Source organism: Rhinatrema bivittatum, chromosome 8, assembly GCF_901001135.1.
Source record: "Rhinatrema bivittatum chromosome 8, aRhiBiv1.1, whole genome shotgun sequence".
Classification (NCBI taxonomy): domain Eukaryota; kingdom Metazoa; phylum Chordata; class Amphibia; order Gymnophiona; family Rhinatrematidae; genus Rhinatrema; species Rhinatrema bivittatum.
The window spans coordinates 178,487,450-178,503,364 of record NC_042622.1 but is presented as its reverse complement, the minus strand read 5'-3'; the positions used below and the strand labels follow the sequence as shown (position 1 = coordinate 178,503,364).

The window sequence follows — 15,915 nt, the reverse complement described above, 5'->3', positions numbered from 1 at the left end:
CCATAGGGACAGTTCATCAGATAACTATTCCTCTCTGCAAATGAACTGCCTACCCACTATTGGCACTGCAGGGAAGAAGAATGCCGAATATGAACACCTGACATCTGGTTGCCTTACTCTAACCTCACCTCACCTGTAACCAATGTTCAGACATAGAATTAGTGTTAGGAAAAAATAAAGTTTCTTACTTTAACAGGTGTTCTCCATGGACAGCAAAGCAAACAGCCACACAAGTAGATGACGTCAGCTCCCAACGAAGAATTCGGACATACTCTCCATATATGGCTCAGAAAGTTCTTTAACCCTTAACTGAGCATGTGCCAGTGTTCCCACCAAGTCTTCCTCTCACATCGTCAGTTTATTCCAAAAGCTTGCAGCCAAAGGTCCTACGTGTTTATGTAAAGTATCTTCTTTTCTTTTCCCTCCCTGGGAGGGATTGTGTGGCTGTTTGCGTTGCTGTCCACAGAGAACACATGTTAAGGTAAAAAACTTTATTTTCTCTGTGGACAAGGATGCAATACAGCCAGACAAGTGAGACTCCCAATCTATGGATGTCAAAGTGTTTTGTTGGTTTTTTTGTTTTTTTTTACTTACGCACTTCGCATCCAATGACTACGCAGAAAGTAGTTTTAAAGTTCTTGTTTAGGAATGATGGTTTCCAAAACAGATGTTCCAAAAGCAGTGCCTGTAGAAAGGGAGCGGTCTAGGAAGTAGAGTTTGATGAATGTGTGTGTACTAGACCATGTTACAGCATTAAGTTTTTCTGAAAGGGGTCTTCGGTTGTAAAAAGCAGTTGAAGTAGAGACTGCCCTTGTTTGATGCTGTTTAAATCCTTTTGGAGGGTCCCTTTTTTTTTTCTAGAGTATAGCATAGGTTTATACACTGCTTTAACCAATTGGAAATTGTCTGCTTCAAATCTCTCTCTCTTTTAGGTTCAGAATTTTATATGAACAATTGTAAAGATTTCCTGTAGGATTGTTCTTTTTAGGTAGAAGAGAAGGGCTCTCCTACGCTCTAGGTTGTATCTATTGATTTTTTGTGTAGTGAGGCTTTGGGAAAAAATAGGGAGCTCTATGGGTTGATTGATGTGAAAAGCTGAAAATATTTTCAGCACAAATTTGAGATTTGTTCTCAACATGATTCTAGTCATGAAAAATTATGTAGGGCAAGTTAACGACTAACGCTTGAAGCTCACTAATTCACTTGGTGATGGTCTTTGACACTGATGCACTCAATGCAGATGTTCTCTGTGCAGATGTCTTCGGTGCAGGCAATGTCACTCTCCACGGTGGTACCAAACTTGAAGATCCTGCCTTCGTATTTAGTTTCGGCATATAGGTGGGTTCACTTCGTGTCAATTCTGCTAACTTTGCGCCGTTGTTTATTTTGGCGAGACCTGTGTTGAAGTTGGCATCCAAGTTCGCTTAGTATTATTTACTGAGACTTTTACATGGTGCGAGTCTTCACAATGAGGTTTTTTTATTGGAATCTCTAATTGGGGATTCTAGTCACCTTTTATGCTTTACCGGAGAACAGCCGCTATTCTCCTACCTTAAAGCAGAAGTATAGGATGAGCAGGATATTGTTTCTTCAGCTAGTCAGGTTTTTTCAATTTTTTCAATGTCTTTTTTTGCTTTTGAGCATTGCTGGCATAAATGATCTCAAATTTTATTTTTAGTTCCCTGTAAATCTGGGCCCAAGGTGACATATGATTTTTAGATTTGTGGTCTGGTCCCAAACAGTTGAGGCATAGCTGGTGGGTGTGACTGCTAGACATTTTTCTTCTACATTAATCATACAATTTTAAAGGCCTTTCTCCTTTTTTTGTAGACATTCTGTGAGAGAGAGTTGGAGCAGTACACTGTGTTCACAAAAGCACACAAAGTAAAACTGACAATATGAGAAGAAAGGACTGTTGGCAGGAATGCTGGCGCATGCTCAGTTAAATGTTCAAGAACTTTCTGAGCCATATATGGAAAGCACGACCAAATTCATCACTGGGAGCTGACGTCAACCACTTGTGTGGCTATACTGCATGTTTGTTCATGGAAAAAAAAAAAAAAGAGAAGTCCATGAATGGTTCCATTACAATCCAACAGTAATCGTTTGCACCGGGCAGCAAAACAGGTAGCAGTGACCCTGTTGACTGACTTTCTCTTACTGTTGGTCTGAATCTAACACCTAAAAATATGTTCTTTTCTAAATAAGTATTTTGGGTTTGAGATAAAGCTTTTCAGTGTCTTCTTTGCATGTGTTCTTCAGCTGTTGATGCTGCAATCATATTGTCTGTGCTGATTCCTACAAGAGGTGCAAATCCAAAGCAGATGGATTAGCCCTTTGTGCTGCACTGCCATCTTGTGGTTGTCTTTTACACTATTATCTTTTCTATACCCCTGTTTGGAAGAGCTTCTCCATGCACAGTACTGCAGAACTGTCAATAATAATTAAAAGTGGCAATTTGTTTTTCTAAAGACTTCAAAGTCTGACTCATAACAACTACAAGCCAAATAACCATGCTAAATATGAAATCCAAAATTAGGAACTCTTGGAATCTGATCCTGCAGAAAACAGACTGACATGAGGACTATGATTTAGGAGACCTTCAGAGGCATGAGAACAAGATCAACACCCTCTATGGAGTTGACATGATGGCTCAATAGTATTAGACCATGCAACCACGTGTGAATCTGGGGTTGATTTCTGAGCCAAATTTCTGTCCCTGGAATTAGAAGTGCTGCATAGGCTGGGGAGCAGCCATCACAGCTCCTGGGGAATGAAGAGAGAGAGAGAGAGAGAGAGAGAGACCCAGCCATCACAAAACAGAAACACCCGCCAACTAGACGCAAGATGCATGTGTACTGGGAGCCATGGCATGGGGCTGATGGGTGAAAGACTGTCATTCTAATGGCCAAGCAATCACTGGGGTGAAAAAAGTGTGGACGATGAGGGGAAAAGGAGGAAGGATAAAAAGAGTAACAAGCTGGTAAGGTCCAGGCCCAAAGATACTGCAAGGAGAAACCACAGCATTCTTTATTGGCGGGAAGTAAGGATGGTAGGCTGGCTATGCTAGTACTGGGAAAGGAGAACTCTGCTATACTATGTTTGCTGCAGTACTACGATCCCAGATCTGGGCAGCACACCGTGTACCACAGCAGTAGTTACCCGCCACCCAGCAAAAAAAAAAGTGCCAACATGCAACACAGATATATGACTGACCCTTATCTGTACCTGTCACCTGGCAACTTGCATTGAAATCAACCCAATAGTTTTCCGCATGTAGATCACAGACAGCCAGACATGGCCTGCCCATGAGGCAGTCATTTTGATGTGCAAAAAACACCTAAAAAGCAACATTCATCCTAGATAAAATTAAATCAAGCTGAAATGTGTGTATATAACATAACAATACTATTCATTCTTTAACAGAAAATAGTTTTGGGGTAGGACCAAGCTCCCTGTCCTCAGTTTTGTTGTGACCCTCTGCTGAGGTCTAATCAGGACCTGTTAACAGAGATGGTCTAGAATGGGTTGGAATATTGCCAAGAAGGGAACAGAGTGCTTGGTATTTGCCAGTCCACAAACCATCTTATGTACAAATTCAGTGCCTGGCATTTCTGCTAAGACCACCAGACTGAACACAATGCCTAGACTACTATAAAAGTTGGTATAAGCACAAAGAGGCAATTTTCTGATCTGCAAAATAACAAATATTTTTTTTCTTCAGAAGAAAGTTATAGCAAATATTAATTGCATCCACATTATTTTAATTCATTTGAATAATAGTTACAGATAAACAGGTTCACTCCATATACAATTACCGATACTTCTTTATACAGTTCATATTCCAATACATCAACACAAGTATTTACATGGTACTTATGTACATAAAAATCTAAAGTCAGTGCATTGTCAATAAGTTTTTATACAAGAATTTACAATGTGATGTAGTGAACATTAATTTAATAAATCTTCTGCTAATTTATGAATTAAAAAATAATTACAGCCAATAAAACAAAGAGATGGACATAAAAATTGTGAGCCAGATCGTAAACCCTACCCTAGCAAAGCAGATTTTACCACAGGTTGGGTTTATCATACCCTGACCCTAAGAGGGGACAATAAAAATACTTGAAACTGGGGCCACTGTGTATTTTTTGGGGGTTATGATTATTACTATCAACAAACCCCATAGTCACTTGCGCCTTAAGAGGCTATAATTTTGGACACTATTTTAAATACCAGTCCCCTCTTTTCAAAAAAAATGTTTAATTGGAGCCTTATAATTGATTTCTACAGTCCTCAAGTGTGAACTTGCTGTCCGATGTCACTGCAGGAACGTGGCTCCATACATGGAATTGCAGCAACATTAAATGCTACCATTGCGGGCTGTGGGGAAGCTGGGACATATTTTCATGCTCGGTGGACATATGTACCACTGTTGGAGTTTTGGGATTGGGTGGAAACAGATACAAAAATAATAGGTTATTGGGTGCAGCCTGGTCCCACGTTGTGCTTATTGGGGCTGTGGTCGGATATGGCAATGGAAAGAGATGCAGATTTAGCAACTGCAATTTACTGGAAATCAGCACCATCGATAGTTCAATGACGCAAGCAAATTCATGGGATTGCTGTATTAGAAAAGTTGGCATTTGTGCTGCAGAAAAAGATAACTAAGTGTAATAGGGTTTGGGGCCCCTACTGGAAATATCTGGAGGCAGAAAGGTTGGCACTTATTCACTTATTGATATGTGAGAAGAGGGGAGTGGGTTGATGGGGGACCCAAGATATGCAAACTTGAAATGTAATCAGATGTTGTTACATCAGTGGGCTTAGTCGATATATGTATATCTTTACATGTATGACTGTACTGGGTCTGATGTCTGTTTTACAAATAAAACACTGAAAAAACAAATGCTGCCATCACAGTACTGCACTGAAACAGATGTTCGTTCCAAAAATCACAGCTTAACGTGATTACAGTGTGCATTTATGGAAATATTCTTTAAAACTTCTGTTTTAAAAAAAAACATCATGGAGGAAATTGCAAGATGCCTGTTCTGACTGTGATGTAAGGCCATGATGTGAGAAACCCCACCCAAGAGAAATTCTCCATACTCAGAGCAGAGCTTATGAACGCAATCTATGGCCACAATCTTTCTGTCCAGCTCGAACCACACACACGAAAGACCAAATAATAACATTAGCAGATTCTGCTACCTGAATAAAAGTAAAATAAAGGGGACTGTGAATAACTATCACTTCTTTACGAAGCTTGTCCTTTCAGGAGTAGACACACTGTTAGAAACATTTAGGTTTTTTTTTAGCTTCCATTGCATGGATTTTTAATACACACTAAACACTTCTTAAGGGTTTACTATTTTAAGAGCACTCTATTACGGAGAAGGAATACAGTAAACAGGGAGCAACACTTTTATGTCAATGACAATACTCAATATGTTTAAGAAAACAGATAAAATATTTCTTTTCGGATATACTTTGTTGTCTTTTTATCTTAGGATGGGGTGTTCACTAGTACTCTGGTTTTGACAATTGCTGTAAAAAGCAATCAAGACATCCTGGATCTTAGAACAGCAGCAGAATCTAAAAGTGACAGATTTCTAACACCTGAGTAGTAGCCCGAGATTCTATTGTACCTGGTGAAATACAATATCAGTGGAAACTGGTCTATAGGTATTAAGACAGCAGAAAAGAAAAAAACACCTGATAGTCAACAACCTTTGACTTGCTCCTCATCCTACTAGATAAACTACTCAACAGGAAACACCCAAGCCAGAGGGTCATTATTATCATGAGAAAAACAAACATCTAAACTGAATTAAAACTAGGCTCGATTCAAATCTTATGGGCTGAGACATATTCCCATAAAAAAAAGCTTTTATAAGCTGGAAAAAGAGTACCAACAGACAATATGCCAGTTGATTAAGGGCATGTAGAGGATACAGATAGAATCACCAGGTGTGAGGCAGGCGACAGAGTTCAGCGGTTTTCTATAATGACACTGTAAAATGACAGGATCAACAGTCCTTACTCTACCAGCAAGTGTAGGCAACCTCCAGTCCCCGTGGACACCATTCACTTGGGTTTCCAGGATATTCCAAATGAATATACACAAGACAGATTTACATACAACTAAAGCAGTGCACATGCTTTTCATGCATATTAATTCGGGATCTCCTGAAAACCCGAGTGGATTGGTGTCCACAGGGACTAGAGGTTGCTGAACCCTGCTGACTAGCCACACTGTTTTCCCAGGCTTTTTAACAAGTCACAGCGCAGGAATCAGATTTTCTCATTCGTACCATGTCCCTTTGTATTCAGAAGGGTTATTCATCCCTCAAAACAATCACCCTTCTTGCCAAGAAAAGCAATTACTCAAATTCAAATACAATTTTTAAAAAATTACATTTGATATACTAAATTAAAAATACCTGCTCAGAAATGGTTTACACTGTTTTTGCTCCAGTGAGCCTAATTCAGTTCTGAGTAACCAATTTACATAGTTGTGTTAACTGGCAAAAACATGATGGAGTCCTGAGCAGGCCAAAACCTTACTCAAATGAATCCAAACCAGGGTTTTGATCTATGGACTATGATGCACCCACTCAAGACACAGAGAAGTAGCTTGGTTTGAATCAAGCCCTCAATAAGTAACCAGGTGAGAATAGAGATGTGTCAAATTCAAACTAGTAGTTTCAAGTCCCCATTTTTTTTAAATTGCAAATTGCAATGTTGCTCTAGGCAGAAAATCAGCTGGAAATAGCATCCACTCTCCATTTGGCTGACTTGTGAACTAATCTGTTGCTATTTCGTTATTCCACTCTTGGATGTTTTTAATTCATTCAGGGGAAAAGCCTGCTATCTATTCACTCCCAGGATCTAACTGCAGGGGGCACTAAAGCCAAATAAAATAAAAGTGAACTCTTATTCTTTAAAGTTGTTTTTTTTTGGAATACAACCCAATTCCTGGCACAGTTTTCCTCCCAACTGCGGGAAATTAGACAGAATGAGTTGCCCACGAAACTTCGCATCACATAGAGACTGAGGTTCAAGTCCTTTTCTAACTTATGGTGAAGGATTTTCAGGGTTATTTTTTTTTTGCTTTGTTCTGTGTTATAGCAATTACCAAAAACACAGGCACTGAGGCAAGGATGTTCAGGGAATTCTTCTAATCCATCTCAATGTATTCTGCTGTTTTCCAGAGAAAGATATTGTCCCCTGTGATACTGTGAATCCCTTTTGTATATGCAAAATATAAATAAAATACACAATTACGGGGGGAGATGTAGGGGGAGAGAGGCGAGGGTCTGCCTCATGCTGTTAAAAATATTATTGGAAATACCATCAGAAGCTGGGATTTTGAGAGCAGCACTTGTCTTAAAATTCAGTCCCCATTTCACAGCTTTGAATGTGGTACCAGAATTGGAACAGCAACCATGCAGCACCGAGTTAAAAATACAGACAAGAGGGACTGATTTTAAAACAAAAACCTCCTATGGTGATAACTGTAATGTTCTAAAACAAACACCAAAAAACTAGAACTGGACCAAAGCCTCATGAAGAGATGGAGTGGAGCTGAAGAGAATGGAACGCACAATCACAGGGCCATATTCAGCCTGTAATAAAACTGGAAGAGATATCAATTTTTAACATAGAGAAAGGAGATGTGAGATTCGCTGCCACGTGGTAATGTGATGTACAAACTGAATATACTCAGGTACTGGCTTTCTTTAGAAGGTGCTAAGCTCAAAGTACTCCTCTACTACTTACTATATGATGATGAGTTATGCTTGTGCTTTGTTATGTAAAATTTCAAACTTTATAGGTTGTTGTTGGGAGTGAGACTTCATACAATCTTTCTAAACTAGTTGATAACATAAAACATGACATTTTCAGGTCTACTGAGGCCTTAAGACTGCTCCATTAAAAAAAAACCAGTACAAATAAAAGTCACATATGTTGTGAAAAGCATGAAGACATGGATAAGGACTACCACTGCCCCCTAAAAGCATGTTTAAGAAAAACAGCTGGCATATTATCTCAAAATGAACGTTCTACCTGCATTGTTTATTCTCATTCAGGGAAGGAGCTTAATTTAAATAAACTGGCACATGTTCCTGGTATGTGTTCAATTTAAAACAAACAGAGCTTCTAGCATAGAGAAAGTTTCTGCTCTCCTTTGCTGGATTACTAATTAAAATGTCAGGTTTTATTTTTTTTCTCACTTGTATCCAAATGGGGATCTTGGTGGTCATTCAGTGAAGAGCACCACTATCCTCAATTAATCTGTCACCTCCCACACTGTTCACCTTGTAAACTTGATGGGAGTTGAGCAGCGGAAGGACTACACATGATGTGTCAGAAGAAACTTCAGGGAAATATGGCAGCTACTATAAGATGACAAGGCACGATCACGAATAAACACCAAACTTCCAACCCGACTACAAAGCTCAGGAGCTTTGCTGAAAGGTCTAGGTCTGCTTGTGATTCACAAATGGATGGGAACCTACCACTGGCTTGAGTATTGAGGGGTTTGCTCTCTCTAGAACTGTGCATGTGGGTTCTTAAACGGAGGCAAACCTCTAAAATTCCAATCTTCTGATGCTTCATTGTGCACAATACATCAAGCTATCTTTTTAATTATTATAATGATTGTGTGTCAATAAAATGGAATAAACCTTCAGGAAGGAGGAGGTAGCAGATCATGTTGTCCATGGACAACACTACAAATTATTTACCTTCACTAGAAGGTCAATCAGCCTTACAATGTTGTTAGAAGAGATCAGTAAACTCTACGCTACTTTATTTAGCTCTTCCTCAAACTCAGATTTGGTCCGGGTTGACTTGCTTCAAACTACTGCCTACAGGTTAAATGGCAGACTTCATTTGGCTTTTCTCACATCAGAGCAGGCAGCGAGATAAGAACAATACAAATACTAATCCTCATTAACGGCTTTGTAAGAGGGATCTTCTTCTTGTGCATCAATGTGAAAAAATGAATAAGTTTAGCCCATCCACCACCTTTTGTTTTTAAATTTCGCCAAATGGTGGCTTCAAGGACCTCCGCACGGTGGCACCAGGCTGTGCATGGAAGAACGCCTGCTCACTGCAGCACGCAGTACTTCTTATAATCAGATTCAAAATCCTCATCCATGCTGCTCGTGTCCGCCATCTTTTTGCCATCTATCTTTGGCAGAAATTGTGCATAGTCCACCCCCTGCTGCTCGTAGAAAAGGATGTAGGCAGAGTCCGTGTCAATCTCATCAGGATGCAGCTCCTGCAAAACAGATGGGAAATCAGAAGAGGTACCAAGGAAGCTTTTCAATCAGTAATTTTTGGGCTCCTACCTCCCAACTACTTATCTTTTCATTTCCAGTTTCTCTGCAGATGTGTATGTGCAGCGTGGCAACTTTAATACAAGACAGCAAAATCATGGGCAAACGTTCTCCCAGGTTTTAAATTGTGAACCTCTGCAAATTGTACAGAATCTTTGGGACTTTTCACGGTTAACCTATTTTTCAGCAGGCAAGATTGAAATGTAAAGCACTGTAAAATTCAGGTAGAGAATGAAGATGAACATAGGGAAGACAATATTCAAAGCTTTTTCCATGGGGAAAAATGCATTTTATCTGTGAATACTGTCCAAACTATCTACGAATACACTTTTACCCATAGACTCTGGAAGGGTTTCTAGGGGGCGGAGAGAGGAACTACATAGTTTCTGAAAGAAAAATTACACACAGACACAGCAGGGGCAATATTGGTGGGTATGTTTTTTGGGGGCAATAATCAAAGCAAAGGTCAGTGTGGACTTTTGCTTCAATTATGGTCAAAGCTGTTGACCCTGTATGCAGGTAAAAGAAACAATACACAGACTTTTACCTGCAGGAAGATGGAGTGGGCTCCCTGAAGGAGTTAGGTCATGGGAAGCAAAGATACACAGAGTTTTGCAAGGATGAAGTTTCTGCAAATCTCTGTGGGTACGTTTTTCTGGGTAACTTTCAAGGGGCATGTATGCTCTGAATGTGCAAACTGGTGGAAGTCTGCAGAAAAAGTACCACCATACCTTGCACCTACCCACAGAGTTTTGAAAACAGCTCTCAGAGACAGATGTGAGTCAAACCTATCGCACATGCCAAGTAAGCGCATGGAGACTAATGGAGAAATTACTTACCTGATAATTTTGTTTTCCTTAGTGTAGACAGATGGCCTCAGTTCCAGTGAGTTTATGCTCAACTGCCAGCAGATGGAGATGGAGCAAGCTGACATCACAGTATACATAGCCCTGCAGTGACCCCATCTTGCTAGTTTTCTCTTCAAAAGCAATTGTGGACAGACTAGCAAAAAACTTGATTAAAAACAGGTAACCAGACCTGTACTCAACCAACCATAAACACTGAACTCACATTAGATTCTAGGTACCCCAAGCTAGGGACGGGATGAACACTTACTAGTAATCCCTTGGGATCCACAGGAGGACTAATGACACACTCAATTGGCAGCCGAGGGTGGGAAGCTGAATCTATATGTCTACACTAATGAAAACGAAATTATCAGGTAATTAATTTCTCCATTTCCTAGTGTGTAGTCAGATGGATTCTGGACCAGTGAGATGTACCAAAGCTACTCCCCAACAGGGTGGGAGGCTGCCCGCGGTCCAGTCAACGTGCAAAGGCTGCATCCTCCCGGGCCTGCACATCCAGATGAGAAAACCTGGAAAAAAGTGTGTAAGGAGAATCACATCGCAGCTCGGCAGATATCGAAGGAGACAACAGACTAACCGCCGCCATGATACTGCTTGAGGCCTAGTGGAAAGCCCTAACCTGAGTATGTAATGACTTTCCAGCATCCACATACGCAGCCGTGACCACCACTTTAATCCAATGAACTATGGCAGCCTATAAAGCCGAAGCGCCCTGCTCACTCCCGCCAGAAAACAAACAGCCTGCCAGCTCTTTGGTCACGTTCACCACCCAACTGAGCTCCTTCAATAAGATCACCTTGCTTTTGAAAAGGTTCAGAAACCTCTAGATACCTCCCAAATCGCTTGACATCCAAGGAGCGCAAGAGGTGATATTCCCTCCACATCTCTGAGCTTATCCAGGGATGGGAAGGAAACAGACTGATTCAAATGAAAGTCCGAGACTACCCTGGGCAAGAAGGATGGAACAGTACACAGTTGTAATGCCCCCAGAATCACCCGAAGGAATGGCTCCCGGCAAGACAAGCCCTGCAGATCAGAAATTTGACGCACAGAACACACAGCTACCAGGAACAGAGTATTCAAGGTCAACAACCACAAGGAAAGGCCACACAGTGGTTGGAACGCAGGGCCTGCCAAAAAGCTCAGTACCAAGTTAAGACTCCACAAAGGAACCAGTAACCTCAAGGGAGACCGAAGATGTTCCAATGGGACTCTTCGGCATTCCAACGCCCTTGGGTCATTAACTCCAGACAGTGAGCTCCCCAACCATGGAGACTCGCATCTGTCGAGAGTACCAACAAGTTTGGAGAGGAAAAGGGAACTCCCTTTCTCAGATGATCCTCCTGCATCCACCACTGGAGGTGGGAGCAGATTTCCATTGGCAAGCGGAGCCGAACCGCATAGTCCTGAGATTGCGGGTCCCAACAAGATAGCAGAGAGCGCTGAAGAGGATGCATATGTGCCCTTGCCCACGGAACCACTTCCAGGTAGCCGCCTTCAAGTCAAGCACGTATAGGTAGGACCACACCATCGGGTGTATGGTGTTCACCAACTGACGCACTTGAGACATCAATTTCTGGATCTGAATTTCTGGTAAGGAAACTCTGTCCTGTCCTATGTTGATCCGGACCCTCAGATATTTCAATGACTGAGATGGCTGAAGATTGCTCTTGATCACGTTCACCACCCAACTGAGCTCCTTCAATAAGATCACCTTGCGTGTCTCCAGGCAGCTCTTTTCCTGAGGCTTGGCTCGAATCAGCCAGTAGTCCAAACACGGGTGCACCAGGATTCCTTCTTTTCGCAAGGCTGCTGCTACTGCCACTGCCACCATAATGTTCTGGGAGCGGTGGCTAAACCAAAAGGCAGCACCGAAACTGAAAATGGTCCCAAACACCACAAAGCGTAGAAAGCATTGGTGTTCCAGTTGGATGGGAATATGAAAATAAGCCTCTGACAGATCCAAGGATGTCAGAAATTCCCCCGACTGCACCGCCATTATCACAGAGAAAGTTTCCATGCAAAAATGAGTCACCATCAAATGACTGTTGATCCTCTAGAGATCCAGGATGGGATGAAAGGAGCCCTCCTTCTTGTGTACAACAAAATAAATGGAAAATTGCTGCATACTTTCTTGAGCGGAACCATAGCCCTCAGTCTGAAGAGTCTTTGAAGCGTAAACTCCACTGCCTGCTTCTTCTACGGGGAGAGGCAAGGGGACACCATGAACATGTTCCGAGGAATACTGTGAAATTCCAGTGCATACCCTTCCGTATCACCTCCAGGACCCACTGATCTGACATGATCTCACCCCACTTTTAATAAGAGAGAGAGATGTCCTCCTATTTCCTGTTTTGAAAGGTGGGTTGGCAAACCTTCTGTTATGGCCGCCGCCTGCGGCAAGCTGCGACTGGGGCCGACTGTCGCGGCCGGGACCAGGTACTCACCCGCGACGTCGGGTGGACTCGGAGGCTCCTGCAGGAGCAGGGAGCCTTCTCCGGCATTCCTCCCGCGGCCTTGGCTGCTGCCTAGGCTGGCCGCGGAGCCCAGTGGGGCTGAGCTGACTCCGCCCTCTTCCTGACTGCTTTAGAGCTCCGCGCACGGCTGAAGAGAAGGTTTAAAGGGGCCACGACAGGAAATGGTTGTGGCTCCCTCCTGTGACTCCTCCCTCTTCCAGGTATTTAAGGCAAGGTCTGCTCCTCAGACCTTGCCTTGGTATTGAGGCTTCTGGTCCTGGTTCCGTGCTGGTGTCCCTGGTCTCTGTTCCTGAGCTTCATTCCTGGTCTTCTTCCTCGTTGGACTGATTCTTGGCTCCTGACCCTTGGACTGGCTAACGTTCTTCTCTCGGCTCGACCTTGAACTGGCTGCGGACCCTTCTCCTGGTTTACTTCTGGATTGGCTGCGGACCTTTCTCCTGGATTGCTTCTGGCCTGGCTGCGGACCCTTCTTCAGGCTTCGACCCTTGGAACGGCCTTCGACTACTCTTCAGCTTCTACTCCTGGAATGACTCGACTTGCTGGAGGCGCCAGCCGTCTGGAACCTATGACCTGCAGGAGGCGCCTGCATCCAGACCAATCTTCAGTCTTGAGGGAGTCTCCTAAGTCCCAGCGGCCGGGTTCCTACAGGCTCCTCCTGGGGGAACCACGAGCTTCCAGGGCGAAGTCTTAACTCTACAGTTGAACCTTCAAGCCTTGCCCTCCGACGGTAGGGACCAGAGAGGGTTAACTCCCTCTTTGGCAGCGCTAACCTTACCTCGGAACAGGGGTCCACTTTCGGAGCTGTAACACCTTCATTGGGAGGCTCGGGAAGGTCCGCCACCCAAACCCGCTCTTCTCTTGGGCTACCGGGGATGAAAGGATTGAGACCTACCAAAAGGCCAAATCTGCTGAAAGGTCATCGTTATATAGGGACAAAAATGCCTGGAACCTCGGAGACGGCCCCTTATAAAAAAGGGGCGCTGTAACTACTTCTTAACCTCCGGCAACCGAGGAACCAGAGACTTGCCTTTAAAAGGTATCTTGGTAAGATTGGCTTTGGAGGCTGTGTCAGCTGACCAATTTCGCAACCAGAGTTAACGCCTGGCCGCTATCACCGAAGCCATTCCTCTGGCCGAGGTCTGGACCAAATCAAAACCTGTATCTACTAAAAAGGTGGCAGCAGGTTCCATAACTGCTCTGGAATTCCCTCCAGACTCATCAACCTCCTAAGAGAAAAGCAGACAAGATCACAACAGGCACAACAGGAGGCAATCTGTAAATTCATCGCCACCGCCTCAAACGCTTGCTTAATAGCTTCGATCCTTCTATCATGTACATCCTTCAAGGTTGCTCCTCCCTCTAAGGGGATAGTCGTCCGCTTAGAAACGGCACAAACCAGAGCAACCACTTTGGGAAAACGCAAACGCTCTTTCACAGCCAGATCCATGGTGTACAGGCCTTCTAATGTCCGACCCCCTTTAAAATTTGCCTCTGGGGTGTCCTATTCCAGATCAATCAATTCCTGAATGGCATCCATCACAGGGAAAAAACAAGAGGCTTTATATAAGGAAACCAAAATGGGATTCTTTCTCAGCTCAGACATAGCATCTGAACCAGGGACACCCAGCTGTTTCAAGGTCTGGGAAATTAGGGCCAACAGTTCATTTCTATGAAAGAGCCGCAACATAGTTCAATACGGTTTCAGTCCTGGAGAAAATTTCCCCATCTTCTAGGGAATCAGGATCAACCTCATCAATGCCATCCGGATTCCTGTCGGGAACACCTGCAGGGAGCCAAGACGAGCCCAGCGCTTAAGCATAGAACTGGAAGAGGGAGGAGCCACAAGCTGAGGCTCCGATAGGGGAAGTGGAGGACAGTGCCTGAAGAAAGGCATGTAAGCCTTGAAAGAATTCCACCCAAGAAAAAGCAGCCCAGAAGGAACTGAAGCTGGTCCCTCAGAACTGCCCTCACCAGCAGAGGAGCCAGACAAGGGAGAACCAAGACCTGGCATCCCCCCAAGTCAAACCCACGACCAGCCCATCATCAGAATGGGAAGAGCCTGGCTTAGCAAAATACGAGCATCTGAGCAACGCTGACACAGGTTAGAAGCCAGGTCAGGCTGAGAAGCCCTAATATGACAAGCAACACAAGAAAGAAAGAGCATGAACATTACACAAACTCCAATAATTCTCAACAGTAACCAAAAAATTGAATTAGCCGAGAAAGTACGCAACCTCTGAGTAATAATTGACATAGAGCTAAACCTCAAATAGCACATAACACTAAAGGTTAAAGAAGGGTATGCTAAACTCATGATACTCAGAAAACTTAAACCATTACTATCGCTGCCAAACTTTCGCACAGTGCTTCAATCACTGATATTTGCAAGTACTGACTACTGTAATGCTTTACTACTTGGTTTACCCTACACTATGATAAGACCACTGCAAATATTACAAAACTCCGCAGCTAGAATTCTCACTGGAAAAAGTAAAAAAAGATCACATCACAGATACATTTGCCGAACTACACTGGCTACCCATTGAACAAAGAGTTCAGTTCAAAGCTCTTTGCACAATACACAAACTAATCCATGACGAAGAAGCAGAATGGCTGAACACAGCACTTCGAGTACACGTCCCACATAGAAATTTAAGATCAGCAAACAAAGCTCTCTTAATCATTCCATCTGTGAAAACAGCAAGACTAACCCTGGTTAGGGAACGTGCACTGTCCCTGGCCGGTCCCATATTATGGAACACTATGTCCCTTGATCTAAGACTTCAGAGAAATCAAACTTTTCAAAACATACCTCAAAACCTGGCTCTTCAAACAAGCCTTCAATAAAGAGAATGACGCAAGCAAATAAACAAGGATAAGCGGATATAGAGCACCCAGCTCACAATCTCCAGATACTACCTGGAAATTATTTTATCCCTCTGATAATTGTAGTCAGACCGACAGGATGAATAGCAATAAAACATATAATCTCCCATGAGAATTTCATTAATGTAAATTCCACGTCATAAACCATATTATACTTAATGTGTTTTTGTTACCGAATAATAATGGCACCCTCTATGTAATGTATGATCTATATTTTCTTTGATATATGTGCCCTTTTGTAAACCGTTATGATGGCAAATAACTTAATGACGGTATATAAAAACTTTTAAATAAATAAAATAAAGAGGAAGATGCTTAGGCTTCTTGCTT

The 15,915-nt window shown here is 42.8% G+C and overlaps 1 protein-coding gene across 5 annotated transcripts in view; it reads right to left on the bottom strand.

The window, feature by feature from the left end:
- Positions 1 to 5,267: 5,267 nt before the first annotated feature.
- The window catches only part of USP32 (ubiquitin specific peptidase 32), a 430,766-nt gene continuing 420,118 nt past the window's right edge, over positions 5,268 to 15,915 (bottom strand). For all 5 annotated transcript variants that reach the window (XM_029611622.1, XM_029611620.1, XM_029611623.1 and 2 more), the window contains one exon: positions 5,268 to 9,295. In XM_029611622.1, the coding sequence (XP_029467482.1) occupies positions 9,122 to 9,295 (174 nt within the window). In that variant the 3' untranslated portion in view covers positions 5,268 to 9,121. The remainder of the gene's footprint in view (positions 9,296 to 15,915) is intronic.